Source organism: Salvelinus fontinalis, chromosome 21 (genome assembly GCF_029448725.1).
Source record: "Salvelinus fontinalis isolate EN_2023a chromosome 21, ASM2944872v1, whole genome shotgun sequence".
Classification (NCBI taxonomy): Eukaryota; Metazoa; Chordata; class Actinopteri; order Salmoniformes; family Salmonidae; genus Salvelinus; species Salvelinus fontinalis.
Window position 1 is genome coordinate 35,009,046 of NC_074685.1, and position 12,745 is coordinate 35,021,790.

The 12,745-nt window shown below is 43.8% G+C and overlaps 1 protein-coding gene across 4 annotated transcripts in view; it reads right to left on the reverse strand.

Moving 5' to 3' along the window:
* The window catches only part of LOC129818760 (soluble lamin-associated protein of 75 kDa-like), a 32,421-nt gene extending 20,527 nt beyond the window's left edge, over positions 1-11,894 (reverse strand). For 2 of the 4 annotated variants that reach the window (XM_055874972.1, XM_055874970.1), the window contains exons 1-2: positions 11,549-11,893; positions 7,775-8,322 (exon numbers count right to left, since the gene is read on the reverse strand). In XM_055874972.1, the coding sequence (XP_055730947.1) occupies positions 7,775-7,997 (223 nt within the window). In that variant the 5' untranslated portion in view covers positions 7,998-8,322; positions 11,549-11,893. Of the gene's footprint in view, positions 1-7,774; positions 8,323-11,548 lie in introns of all 4 variants that reach the window. The other 2 variants (XM_055874971.1, XM_055874973.1) reach the window with 2 other exon arrangements.
* Between the last annotated feature and the right edge of the window lie 851 nt (positions 11,895-12,745).

Sequence of the window (12,745 nt, forward strand, 5' to 3'; positions counted from 1 at the left end):
AGTCCAAGGGAAGCGCTAGAAAATTCTAGCCCCTTGGGTGCTGCCATAGAGTTACATTAGAAGTGCCCATCAAAGGCGGCTCAAGGTCATTGGCCACAAATAAAATGGCGTCAAATCACGTTATGTCTACAGTAGCTTTGATTGGACAGATCATGTTCAAGAAAGCACAGCACAACACGGTGAATCCAAAAATGTATTGTATGCTGCTTTATAACTTTTAAAAATTTATAAATTTTATCCCCTTTTCCCCCCAATTTTTGTGGTATCCAATCGCTAGTAATTACTATCTTGTCTCATCGCTACAACTCCCGTACGGGCTCGGGAGAGACGAAGGTCGAAAGCCATGCGTCCTCCGAAGCACAACCCAACCTAGCCGCACTGCTTCTTTAACACAGCGCGCCTCCAACCCGGAAGCCAGCCGCACCAATGTGTCGGAGGAAACACCGTGCACCTGGCCCCCTTGGTTAGCGCGCACTGCGCCCGGCCCGCCACAGGAGTCGCTGGAGCGCGATGAGACAAGGATATCCCTACCGGCCAAACCCACCCTAACCCGGACGACGCTAGCCCAATTGTGCGTCGCCCCACGGACCTCCCGGTTGCGGCCGGCTGCGACAGAGCCTGGGCGTGAACCCAGAGACTCTGGTGGCGCAGTTAGCACTGCGATGCAGTGCCCTAGACCACTGCGCCACCCGGGAGGCCCCGTATGCTGCTTTATAAATGATGTAATATGCATACTGTAGCTAAGAAAGTAATACTCAGTCCATGTTGTGTAGTAAGATGTTAGTAGCCCATGTAGCCTATACCCTGTTTTAGGGAAATGTAGTCATTGAGCATTAATACGGCTTATACGCCCCCTTTATTTATCCTTGGAGTACAAGGAGAACACAGTAAGAATGTCCCATGTTCTGAATTATTTTGGTTTACATTTCAAAAGGGTTAAAATAGGTGACTACGTCTGTCCTGGCTCGCCCATTAATGTCTTAATCAAAATTACGGATTGCCCCTTATCCGCTTGTTGTCCCCTTATGCAATAGTTTGTACATCTCAATTACCATTAGAAACCACATTTGTTAAAACAAAAGAAAAATGGCTGACTTGCTTAAAGGTAGTAAATGAGGTTGAATGAACTATTTCTCTGACAGACAAGGCTCTGCTGATAGCCAGGTGTAGCAGTGGTAAGATGTTGGGACAGCTTTATGTAGGCCGTTTGTGGGCACCGTTCGTCACCGTTATAGTGCAATTAATGCACTGTGGCTTTGCTGGCATGCCTACCACAACGCTAAAATCGCCACTGCTGTAGACACTGCAGGAGTCTTGGGACTGTTTTAAAATGGCCTTTTGTCTGGCATCTCGCCAACAGACAGTCAGCAGCGTCTCTAGTTGCCCAATTGAGCCATCCCGAGCTGGGGTAGTTCGTTTCATGTCTCAGGCACTCAGCCTGTGCCACTAGAGAGCAGAGTTAGCCATTTGGGAGAATGGTGAATGTGCTGCTGAGGCAAATCCGGGGGATGCAGGCGAAACAAACCACTGTTCATGATTCCACTCATTTGCAAAGAGGCAGACACAATTAAAACTCAGTCCGATCAAGAATATAAGCTTTCTGGGTTCTGATCAACTCTGGGTGTAATATTTGTAGATGTTGACCCGTAATTGATTGTGTCCACATTTATCCTTTTTTTTCTCAAATTATATATATATATATATATATTTTTTTTTTTACAGAGGTCCAGACCTTGGGGTCATCATGTAATTACAGCCCTTATGACATGTTAGTTACTTTGGGTGAGTGCGTTTCCCTATAGGCATCCCTCAACTTGAGGCAGCCCCCTACTGCCTTTCTTCTTGAAGCTAGCACTACAACTGTGCTCCCCCTCTAGCCCTTACATGCTGACCACGCTCGCATTGCAAAATACATTTACACATACATGTTATTCAATCATTGCATGGGTCAGCCAGCGTCTGCGTGGCCAGGCGCTAAATTAGAACTTGGTTCCATTTGTGACATTCCACGTGCTGCAAGTCCCGCCTCTCCCATCTCCTCATTTTTAGGAGCATGATTGAAAGAAACTGAGGTCCACACTCCAGTCAGTTGTGGTAATGGACCTAAAGTTGGTTGCCAACTGCCATATAAAGATGAAGCCTGAAGGAAAGAGGAGACGAAAGGAAACAAATTTGGTTTACCGTTAATTTTCGGAGTAGAAGACCTTGTGCATTTCAGGTAAAATAAACAACCCAATGTTTATATCCCAGGACAAGTGAGCTAGCAGCAAGATGGCTGGCTAAATTGCCATCTATGTTTAATGCTTTTGGACCTGTCCCCATATTAGTATAATTGCTTCAGAGTTTGTTTCGATATTTCAACCTGCGTGTCCTGATCTGGGTAGACAAAAATCAAATTGCGTGCAGTCTGGTCAGCATGTTAGCCCTTTTCTTGACCAGAATGATTTGGTTCCAACTGGCTTCAGCCGAACATGTTGGGGTTGTGCTGGCACGGGGTCACTACACCTATAACCTCAGGGGGTTCAGCGCCCCGCCTACATGGGGCAGCAGGTAGCCTAGTGGTTAGAGAACCGAACATGTTGGGGTTGTGCTGGCACGGGGTCACTACACCTATAACCTCAGGGGGCTCAGCGCCCCGCCTACATGGGGCAGCAGGTAGCCTAGTGGTTAGAGCGCTGGGCCAGTAACCGAACGTTTGCTGGATCGAATCCCCGAGCTGACAAGGTAAGAATCTGTCGTTCTGCCTCTAAACAAGGCCGTTACAATGACGGCCTACCAGTGAACAGTGGGTTAACTAAGAATTTGTTCTTAACAGACGTGACAAGTTAAATAAAGGTCAAATAAAAATATGATCCAGGTTTGGGGTAGGTCTCTTTCTCTCTCGCACAGACACACACATCAACATCATAAACACACTCTGAGTAGTTCCCCCACCCACATAACTTTACCATGGCATTCCAGAGCTTTGTTGTGTGCTCCATTAGGCCAGGGTGGGGGTGTGGTGTTAAAAAAACCTGCCCTGGTCCCTGCTGACATGTTGTGCTGCTCCTGTGAACCATTTATGGTTGCTCACATGTTACACACTCCTGTCACACTGGGGAAATGGGAGTTAATAAGCAGGGGGAGTTAATGAGCAGGGGCAGTTAATGAGCAGGGGCAGTTAATGAGCAGGGGCAGTTAATGAGCAGGGGCAGTTAATAAGCAGGGGCAGTTAATAAGCAGGGGCAGTTAATAAGCAGGGGCAGTTAATAAGCAGGGGCAGTTAATAAGCAGGGGCAGTTAATAAGCAGGGGCAGTTAATAAGCAGGGGCAGTTAATAAGCAGGGGCAGTTAATAAGCAGGGGCAGTTAATCTCAGCGTAACTATAGTAGGTTATTCAGCATTTAATACCATAGTACCCTCCAAACTCGTCATCAAGCTCGAGACCCTGGGTCTCGACCCCGCCCTGTGCAACTGGGTACTGGACTTCCTGACGGGCCGCCCCCAGGTGGTGAGGGTAGGTAACATCTCCACCCCGCTGAACCTCAACACTGGGGCCCCCACAAGGGTGCATTCTGAGCCCTCTCCTGTACTCCCTGTTCACCCACGACTGCGTGGCCATGCACACCTCCAACTCAATCATCAAGTTTACAGACGACACTACAGTGGTAGGCTTGATTACCAACAACGACGAGACGGCCTACGGGGAGGAGATGAGGGCCCTCGGAGTGTGGTGTCAGGAAAATAACCTCACACTCAACGTCAACAAAACAAAGGAGATGATCGTGGACTTCAGGAAACAGCAGAGGGAGCACTCCCCTATCCACATCAATGGGACAGTGGAGAAGGTGGAAAGTTAAGTTACTCGGCGTACACATCACGGACAAACTGAATTGGTCCACCCACACAGACAGCGTTGTGAAGAAGGTGGAGCAGCGCCTCTTCAACCTCAGGAGGCTGAGGAAATTTGGCTTGTCACCAAAAGCACTCACATACTTTTACAGATGCACAATTGAGAGCAGCTTGTCGGGCTGTATCACCGCCTGGTACAGCAACTGCTCTGCCCACAACCGTAAGGCTCTTCAGAGGGTAGTGAGGTCTGCACAACGCATCACCGGGGGCAAACTACCTGCCCTCCAGGACACCTACACCACCCGATGTCACAGGAAGGCCAACAACCACCCGAGCCACTGCCTGTTCACCCCGCTATCATCCAGAAGGTGAGGTCAGTACAGGTGCATCAAAGCAGGGTCCGAGAGACTGAAAAACAGCTTCTATCTCAAGGCCATCAGACTGTTAAACAGCCACCACTAACATTGAGTGGCTGCTGCCAACATACTGACTCAACTCCAGCCACTTTAAGGTCGCGGCCGGCTGCGACAGAGCCTTGGGGGCAAACCCAGAGTCTCTGCCACTTTTATGTTTACATACCCTACATTACTCATCTTATATGTATATACTGTACTCGATACCATCTACTGCATCTTGCCTATGCCGTTCTGTACCATCACTCATTCATATATTTTTATGTACATATTCTTCATTCCTTTACACTTCTGTGTATAAGGTAGTTGTGAAATTGTTAGGTTAGATTAAACGTTGGTTATTACTGCATTGTCGGAACTAGAAGCACAAGCATTTCTCTACACTCGCATTAACATCTGCTAACCATGTGTATGTGACAAATAACATTTGATTTGATGTATTCATTTCTGAATAGTTTGAGGAAAACCTACTGCTGTTATTGCTTGGAAATGGAGAAGTCTGTGTGTAAGTGATCTTATGTAGTGTGTCTATGTGCAGTGGAGATGTGAATTCACGTTAAACTTTCATCTCCACTAAACACCTCTCTCTGCAACTGAATCCTGGACTTCCTGACGGGCCGCCCCCATGTGGTAAGGGTAGGTAACTATATTTTTCCAGAAATGGTCCATGGAAAGTTAAGACCGGGAATTTTGCTTAAATTCATCAAAAAGGTTAGCTTATAACAGTGAACATTTTTTTGTGAGACACACAAGGCAATTCTAGGTCTTGCGGCATATTCTGGTTAAACTATCCCCAATTCAATGGAATTGCAACCCTCTGCATGCACAGTGCATTCTTCCATCACATGTACAGCTTAATCTCAAGATCTTGCACACTAATGAGATGCTATTGAGCCCACACTACTACACTGTCTGAGCCAAGGACTACATGCTTTCAGGTAAGTTTTGATTAAAATACTGGGTGGGGTGAATATATTTTATGACATATGCTTTCTTGTTAACTAGTAAATAGTAGCCTACAACAAAGTCTGTTTAAATCATTTATAACAATTTCTGCTAGTTAGTTTTTGCTACCATGTGGGTTTTAGCTTGCTTGAGCCTGCTAACTGAGCAGTGTTAATTCACCTGTTTCCATACGTTTCATTTAAAAACATTTCTTTCAAAAGGAGTTGTTTAAACTAACTGCTTAACTATTTATCTGTACATGGAATTGTATTTTAAATGTTTTATTCTAATCTTTACAAGAAAATGCCACAGGCACTATCTGATGTGTGGAAACATTTCTTTGCAGCTAATGTAGAAGGAAAAGCTGTGCACATTTGCAAATACTGTGCCAAATGATGTGTGAAGAATGCAACAAAGATGCAGCATCATCTGGCCATGTCCATAAAGTTCCCTAAGCGCTCACAACAAGCAACCTCTGACAAAAGTCCTTCTACTTCTATTTGAGGTGAAAATGATGAATCAGACACCTTATCGATAGCAACAGCTCATGGTCCTCCTGGAATCAGACGTTTTTTTGGACTCAGAGGAACGTAGTCAGAGAAATGCTGATGAATGTCTTGCTCGAGCTGTGTATGCAACTGGTTCACCTCTGATGCTCATAGGTAATGTGTATTGGAAAAGATTTCTGAATGTTCTTTCTCTCAGCATACACCCCTCCAACCAGACATGCTTTATCTACTCATTTGCTCGATGCAGATTTCAAAAGAGTTCATGTGAAGGTCAATCAAATCATAGAGAAAGCAGACTGTATTGCAATCATCTCTGATGGGTGGTCGAATGTTCGTGGGCAAGGAATAATTGACTACATCATCTACACCCCTTAACCAGTATTCTACAAGAGCACAGACAGGGAAGACACACCGGTCTCTACATTGCAGATGAGCTGAAGGCAGTCAATGACCTTGTACCACAGAAGGTACAGTTGAAGTCGGAAGTTTACATACACCTTAGCCAAATACATTTTAACTCAGTTTCACAATTCCTGACATTTAATCCTAGTAAAATTTCCCTGTCTTGGGTCAGTTAGGATCACCAGTTTATTTTAATAATGTGAAATGTTGGAATAATAGTAGAGAATGATTTATTTCAGCTATTACCTATTTCACATTCCCAGTGAGTCAGAAGTTTACATACACTCAATTAGTATTTGGTAGCATTGCCTTTAAATTGTTTAACTTGGGTCAAACGTTTCAGGTAGCCTTCCACAAGTTTCCCACAATAAGTTGGGTGAATTTTGGCCCATTCCTCCTGACAGAGCTGGCGTAACTGAGTCAGGTTTGTAGGCCTTCTTGCTCGCACACGCTTTTTCAGTTCTGCCCACAAATCTTCTATAGGATTGAGGTCAGGGCGTTGTGATGGCCACTCCAACACTTTGACTTTGTTGTCCTTAAGCCATTTTGCCACAACTTTGCTTGCAAGTATGCTTGGGGTCATTGTCCATTTGGAAGACCCATTTGCTACCAAGCTTTAACTTCCTGACTGATGTCTTGAGATCTTGCTTCAATATATCCACATAATTTTCCTCCCTCATGATGGCATCTATTTTGTGAAGTGCACCAGTCCCTCCTGCATCAAAGCACCCCCACAACATGATGCTTCCACCTCCGTGCTTCACGGTTGGGATGGTGTTCTTCGGCTTGCAAGCCGCCCCCTTTTTCCTCCAAATGTAAGGATGGTTATAATGGCCAAACAGTTCTATTTTTGTTTCATCAGACCAGAGGACATTTCTCCAAAAAGTACGATCTTTGTCCCCATGTGCAGTTGTAAACCGTAGTCTGGCTTTTTTTAATGGTGGTTATGGAGCAGTGGCTTCTTCCTTGCTGAGCGGCCTTTCAGGTTATGTTGATATAGGACTTGTTTTACTGTGGAAATAGATACTTTTGTACCTGTTTCTTCCAGCATCTTCACAAGGTCCTTTGCTGCTGTTCTGGGATTGATTTGCACTTTTCGCACCAAAGTACGTTCATCTCTAGGAGACAGAACAGAACCTAGGAGACAGAACCTTCCTGAGCGTTATGATGGATGCGTGGTCCCATGGTGTTTATACCTGCGCACTATTGGTTGTACAGATGAAGGTGGTACCTTCCTCCCAGGGATGAACCAGACTTGTGGAGGTCTACCATTTTATTTCCCTGAGGTCTTGGCATATTTCTTTTGATTTTCCCATGATGTCAAGCAAAGAGGCACTGAGTTTGAAGGTAGGCCTTGAAATACATCCACAGGTACACCTCCAATTGACTCAAATGATGTCAATTAGCCCATCAGAAGCTTCTAAAGCCATGACATCATTTTCTGGAATTTTCCAAGCTGTTTAAAAGGCACAGTCATCTTAGTGTATGTAAACGTCTGACCCACTGGAATTGTGATACAGTGAATTATAAGTGAAATAATCTGTCTGTAAACAATTGTTGGAAAATGTACTTGTGCATTGCACAAAGTAGATGTCCTAATCGACTTGCCAAAACTACAGTTTGTTAACAAGAAATTTGTGGAGTGGTTGAAAAATGAATTTGAATGATTCCAACCTGAGTGTATGTAAACTTCCGACTTCAACTGTACATGTTGGGTCCCAAGTATGCTGGCAAAAGCATCCTTTCTGGTGCAGAGATGAACAATGCCTATGGTGTCATCACTACCGTGTCTCGCCACGTTGGCCTGGATGAGGGCAAGGTTCTTGGCAGTCTGGCGAAGTACACTTCCAAGCAAGGGCTTTGGGATGGAGATGCAATATGGCAGTCGTGCTAACATATCTCATCAGCCACCTGGTGGAATGGACTTTATGCTTCCGAGGCTCTTTCCCCTGTTGCCTCAATCATCTTTCAAATCCCACCAACATCAGCCGACTCAGAGCTCAACTGGTCCTTGTTTTGGAACACACACACACCAAAGCACGCAACAGGCTGACCAATACAAGGGTTGAAAAATTGGTGGCCATCCGGGAAAATTTGAGGCTTTTTGAGCCTGACAACGAGCCATCCTCAGTAAGGTTGGAAATTGACAGTGAAGATGAGGCCTCAGAATCTGATGTTCAAGAGGTGGACATTGAGGAGGTCCAGGGAGAAGACATGGAAGCCTGAGAGGAAGACAACCAAAGCTTTAGTTTCTAGACTATAATTTTACAGACGTATGTTGAAAACATTTTGGGAGATGTGACGGATCATTGGGGGATCATTCAATTTTCCCTTTTGTTGTTCAGTGAAATCATCCCATGTGAAGAGTCAACTCATTTAATTAAAGTTCAATTCGTAACTAAATCGTTTTTTTATTACTTATTTTGGAAGGATTTCATCATTTGCAATTATGTCTACTTATGATAAGGTAAAAGGTTTGTTTGTCTCCATATGATATGGTAAATATATTCAATGCAAAAAACATTACATTTAAATGGTGTTAATATTAATTCCCATATATTCCCACAGAGTTTCCACCTCTGAATATAAAAAAGTGCAACCCAAGTAACAACACATCAGCCATGCTGATCCTCAACACGGGTGCCCCTCAGGGGTGCGTGCTCAGTCCCTTCCTGTACTCCCGGTTCACTCATGACTGCATGGCCAGGCACAACTCCAACACCATCATCAAGTTCGCTAATGACACAACAGCCTGATCAACGAAAACAATGAGGCAGCCTATAGGGAGGAGGTCAGAGGCCTGGCAGTGTTGTGCCAGGACAACAACCTCTCCCTCAATGTGATCAAGACAAAGGAGACGATTGTGGACTACAGGAAAAGGAGGACCGAGTACGCCCCCATTCTCATTGATGGGGCTGTAGTGGAGCAGGTTGAGAGCTTCAAGTTCATTGGTGTCCACATCACAAAAAACTATCATGGTCCAAGCACACCAAGACAGTCATGAAGAGGGCACAGCAAAACCTTCTCCCTCCCAGGAGACTGAAAAGATTTGGCATGGGTCCCCAGATCCTCAAAAGGTTCAACAACTGCACCATCAAAAGCATCCTGACTGGTTGCATCACTGCCTGGTATGGCAACTGCTCGGCCTCGACCGCAAGGCACTACAGAGGTTAGTGCGTACGACCCAGTACATCTATGGGGCCAAGCTTCCTGCCATCCTGGACCTCTATACCAGGCGGTGTCAAAGGAAGGCCCAAAAAATTGTCCAAGACTCAAGCCACTCTAGTCATAGACTGTTCTCTACTGCTACCGCACGACAAACGGTAACGGAGCGCCAAGTCTAGGTCCAAAAGGCTTCTCAACAGCTTCTACCTCCAAGCCATAAAACTCCTGAACATCTAAATCAAATGCCTACCCAGACTATTTACATTGCTGCCCCCCCCCCCCCTCTTTTATGCTGCTGCTATTCAGTTTATTTATGCACAGTCACTTTAACTCTACCTACATGTACATTTTACCTTGACTAACTGGTGCCCCCGCACATTGACTCTGTACCGGTACCCCCTGTATATAGCCTCGCTATTGTTATTTTACTGCTGCTCTTTAATTGTTACTTTTATTTCTTACTTCACATATTTTTCTTAACTGCATTATTTCATTAAGGGCTTGTAAAGTAAGCATTTCAATGTAAGGTCTACACTACACCTGTTGTATTCAGAGCATGTTACAAATACTATTTTATTTGACAAAGGCCAAAAGAGCTCCACACTAATTGCACTAAAAACATCTAATCCAAACTGACCATCAAACCACCAAATAGAAACAAAAGCACAACGTATACCTATCCACACCACACACAGTAAATACCTGATGTAGTTAACTCTCGACTGCACGTTTGTGTGCATGGGGCTGTGCACTTGTGTGTAGCATATATGTTACATAACACTGGTCTATAGGGGCAGAGCAGGAAACAGACACCCAGTCCAGGCCTCAGAGCTTGCTCATAGGTACATATTCAAGAGAAGACAGGCTATGTGCACACTGCCCACAAAATGAGGTGGAAACCGAGCTGCACTTCCTAACCTCCTGCCCAATGTATGACCATATTAGAGACACATATTTCCCTCAGATCACACAGATCCACAAAGAATTCGAAAACAAACCCAATTTTGATAAACTCCCATATCTACTGGGTGAAATTCCACAGTGTGCCATCACAGCAGCAAGATTTGTGACCTGTTGCCACAAGAAAAGGGCAACCAGTGAAAAACAAACACCATTGTAAATACAACCCATATTTATGCTTACTTATTTTAACTTGTGTGCTTTAACCATTTGTACAACACTGTATATATTTAATATGACACTTGTAATGTCTTTATTGTTTTGAAACTTCTGTATGTGTAATGTTTACTGTTAATTAGTTTTGTTTTTCACTTTTGTGTATTGTCTACCTCATTTGCTTTGGCAATGTTAACACATGTTTCCCATGCCAATAAAGCCCCTTGAATTGAATTGAATGTGTGATGTCACACAGCAGATGTAGCCCTATACCCACCACACAAAGTTAATAGTGTGTGCACTCAGACAAATACCAATGTCAAAGTGTAAAATCTTTAGCAGTTTTGTTTGTTTTAACACACGTGATAGTAACATTGTTTTGCTTGCTGTAACATAATGGATTACTTTCATTACATACCCTCACACATCCCTTCTGGGAAATTGATATATAAGCACACACCTCTCTGAAGGTACATAACATTCCTTAACCAGACGTTCACTCTGTGCTAAAGTTTCTAAGTAGCCTAGCCCTATCTGGTGGCAATAATGTGAAACGTCAGAAGAGGGACCCATCTCCTATACTATAATTTAGCCTTGGTGAACGAGAAGAGTACAATACACACGCACATCAACTTTATGATCTCTCGTAGGTTATAGGAGGCGTGGCAGTGTTAGGGCCGATTCAACAAAAACGTGCCACTATGTAGGCCTATCGAAGTTCATCAAACAAACAATATGCGAAATGCAATTAGATCTAGTAACCCAGGTGAACGAACAATAACTTCGGACCTAATCTTCTGCGAATCCTGATTTCCCACAGCACGTCACCTGATACTTAAGATTCCACTTCCAAATTCCTTACAGTGCTCTTGGATGTCGCCACTTGTGAAAACACCGGCCCTACCCACACATATCCATCCAACACAGTCCTAAATTCAAAAACACCCCATACGTACATTTAAAATTCGAAAATGGTAGCTGTTCTCAGGGAGCCATTCTTTAATCCTATCTAAAGTGATGCTTCCCCTCGTCGGCAGGGCCGAAACAACGGCCACACCAACCATCTCATCCCAGTGCGTTTCAGGACTCCAAACACTCCCGCAACAATCTACAAATATCTCAAATTTAAAATACATTGTGTTGTTCGTGAAATAATCGGAAACCCACCTTAATCCTGCCGATGACACGTAGGCAGTTTATTTTACTTCTATTGCACCAACTACACGGTTTATTTCTTGAATGTTTTTCAACCCACGAACGCCTCGGTTGCTAATCGCTTGTAGCCTGCGCGACAGTGCGTACGCTCCCCATGATGCGCGCGTTCCGTTGTTTGGCTGCTGGGACTGATGTCTCAAATATTTATTTAAAACATTATAAGAGCAAAGTGCAAGGTTGTTTTTTTTATAGTGGCCTATATCCTCTAAATTCTTTCCAAGTTAGAACTTAATTTTCACTGTTTCTCTATCATAAAAGCATTTATTTGAAGTAATCCTAGACTAGGCTACATATTCATATATTCACAACATGTGTGTGTGATATTGGTGCTTTACAATTACACAGAGATGATGTGAAAAGATCTGATGTGATTGGTCGAAATACCAATTAGTGGAGAGGAAAAAAATATCAGAATTGGGCTGCCTGTGTAGACGCAGCCTTTGAACAGTAGATGGAGTCGAATCATTGAGAAATGCTTCTCTTTTCAGCCCAGCAACAAGAGTGGTCATAGTAGGCTGCGTTTACACAGCCAGACGATCACGTCAGATCTTTTCACGTCAAAGCTCCTTTTCAGAGCTGATCTGATTGGTCGAAAGACCAATTAGTGACAAAGGATATCAGAATTGGCTTCCTGTGTAAACCAGGGGCCTCATTTATAACCATTGCATAGCCTACATTTCACACTAAATATCTGTGTGTGCCATTTCTGGAGAAAAAAACTGCGCAAATACAAATATATTGAGATTTATCTACTTGGGGCACACCACCCATAAGCATGTTTTCTGTTATAAATCAGACCCGTCCTGAAACTGTGCATGCATGAACAAGCATTAAAACAACGCCAGAAAAATGCCATTATTCAACTTTTATACTGAACAAAAATATAAACGCAACATTTCAAGTTTTGGTCCCATTTTTCATGAGCTGAAATAAAATATCACAGAAAAGCTTATTTCTCTCATATTCTGTGCACAAATTTGTTTACAACCCTGTTGGTGAGCATTTCTCCTTTCCAAGATAATCCATCCACCTGACAGGTGTGGCATATCAAGAAGCTGATTAAACAGCATTACACAGGTGCACATTGTGCTGGTGAAAATAAAAGGACACTCTAAAATGTGCCATTTTGTCACACAACACAATGCCACT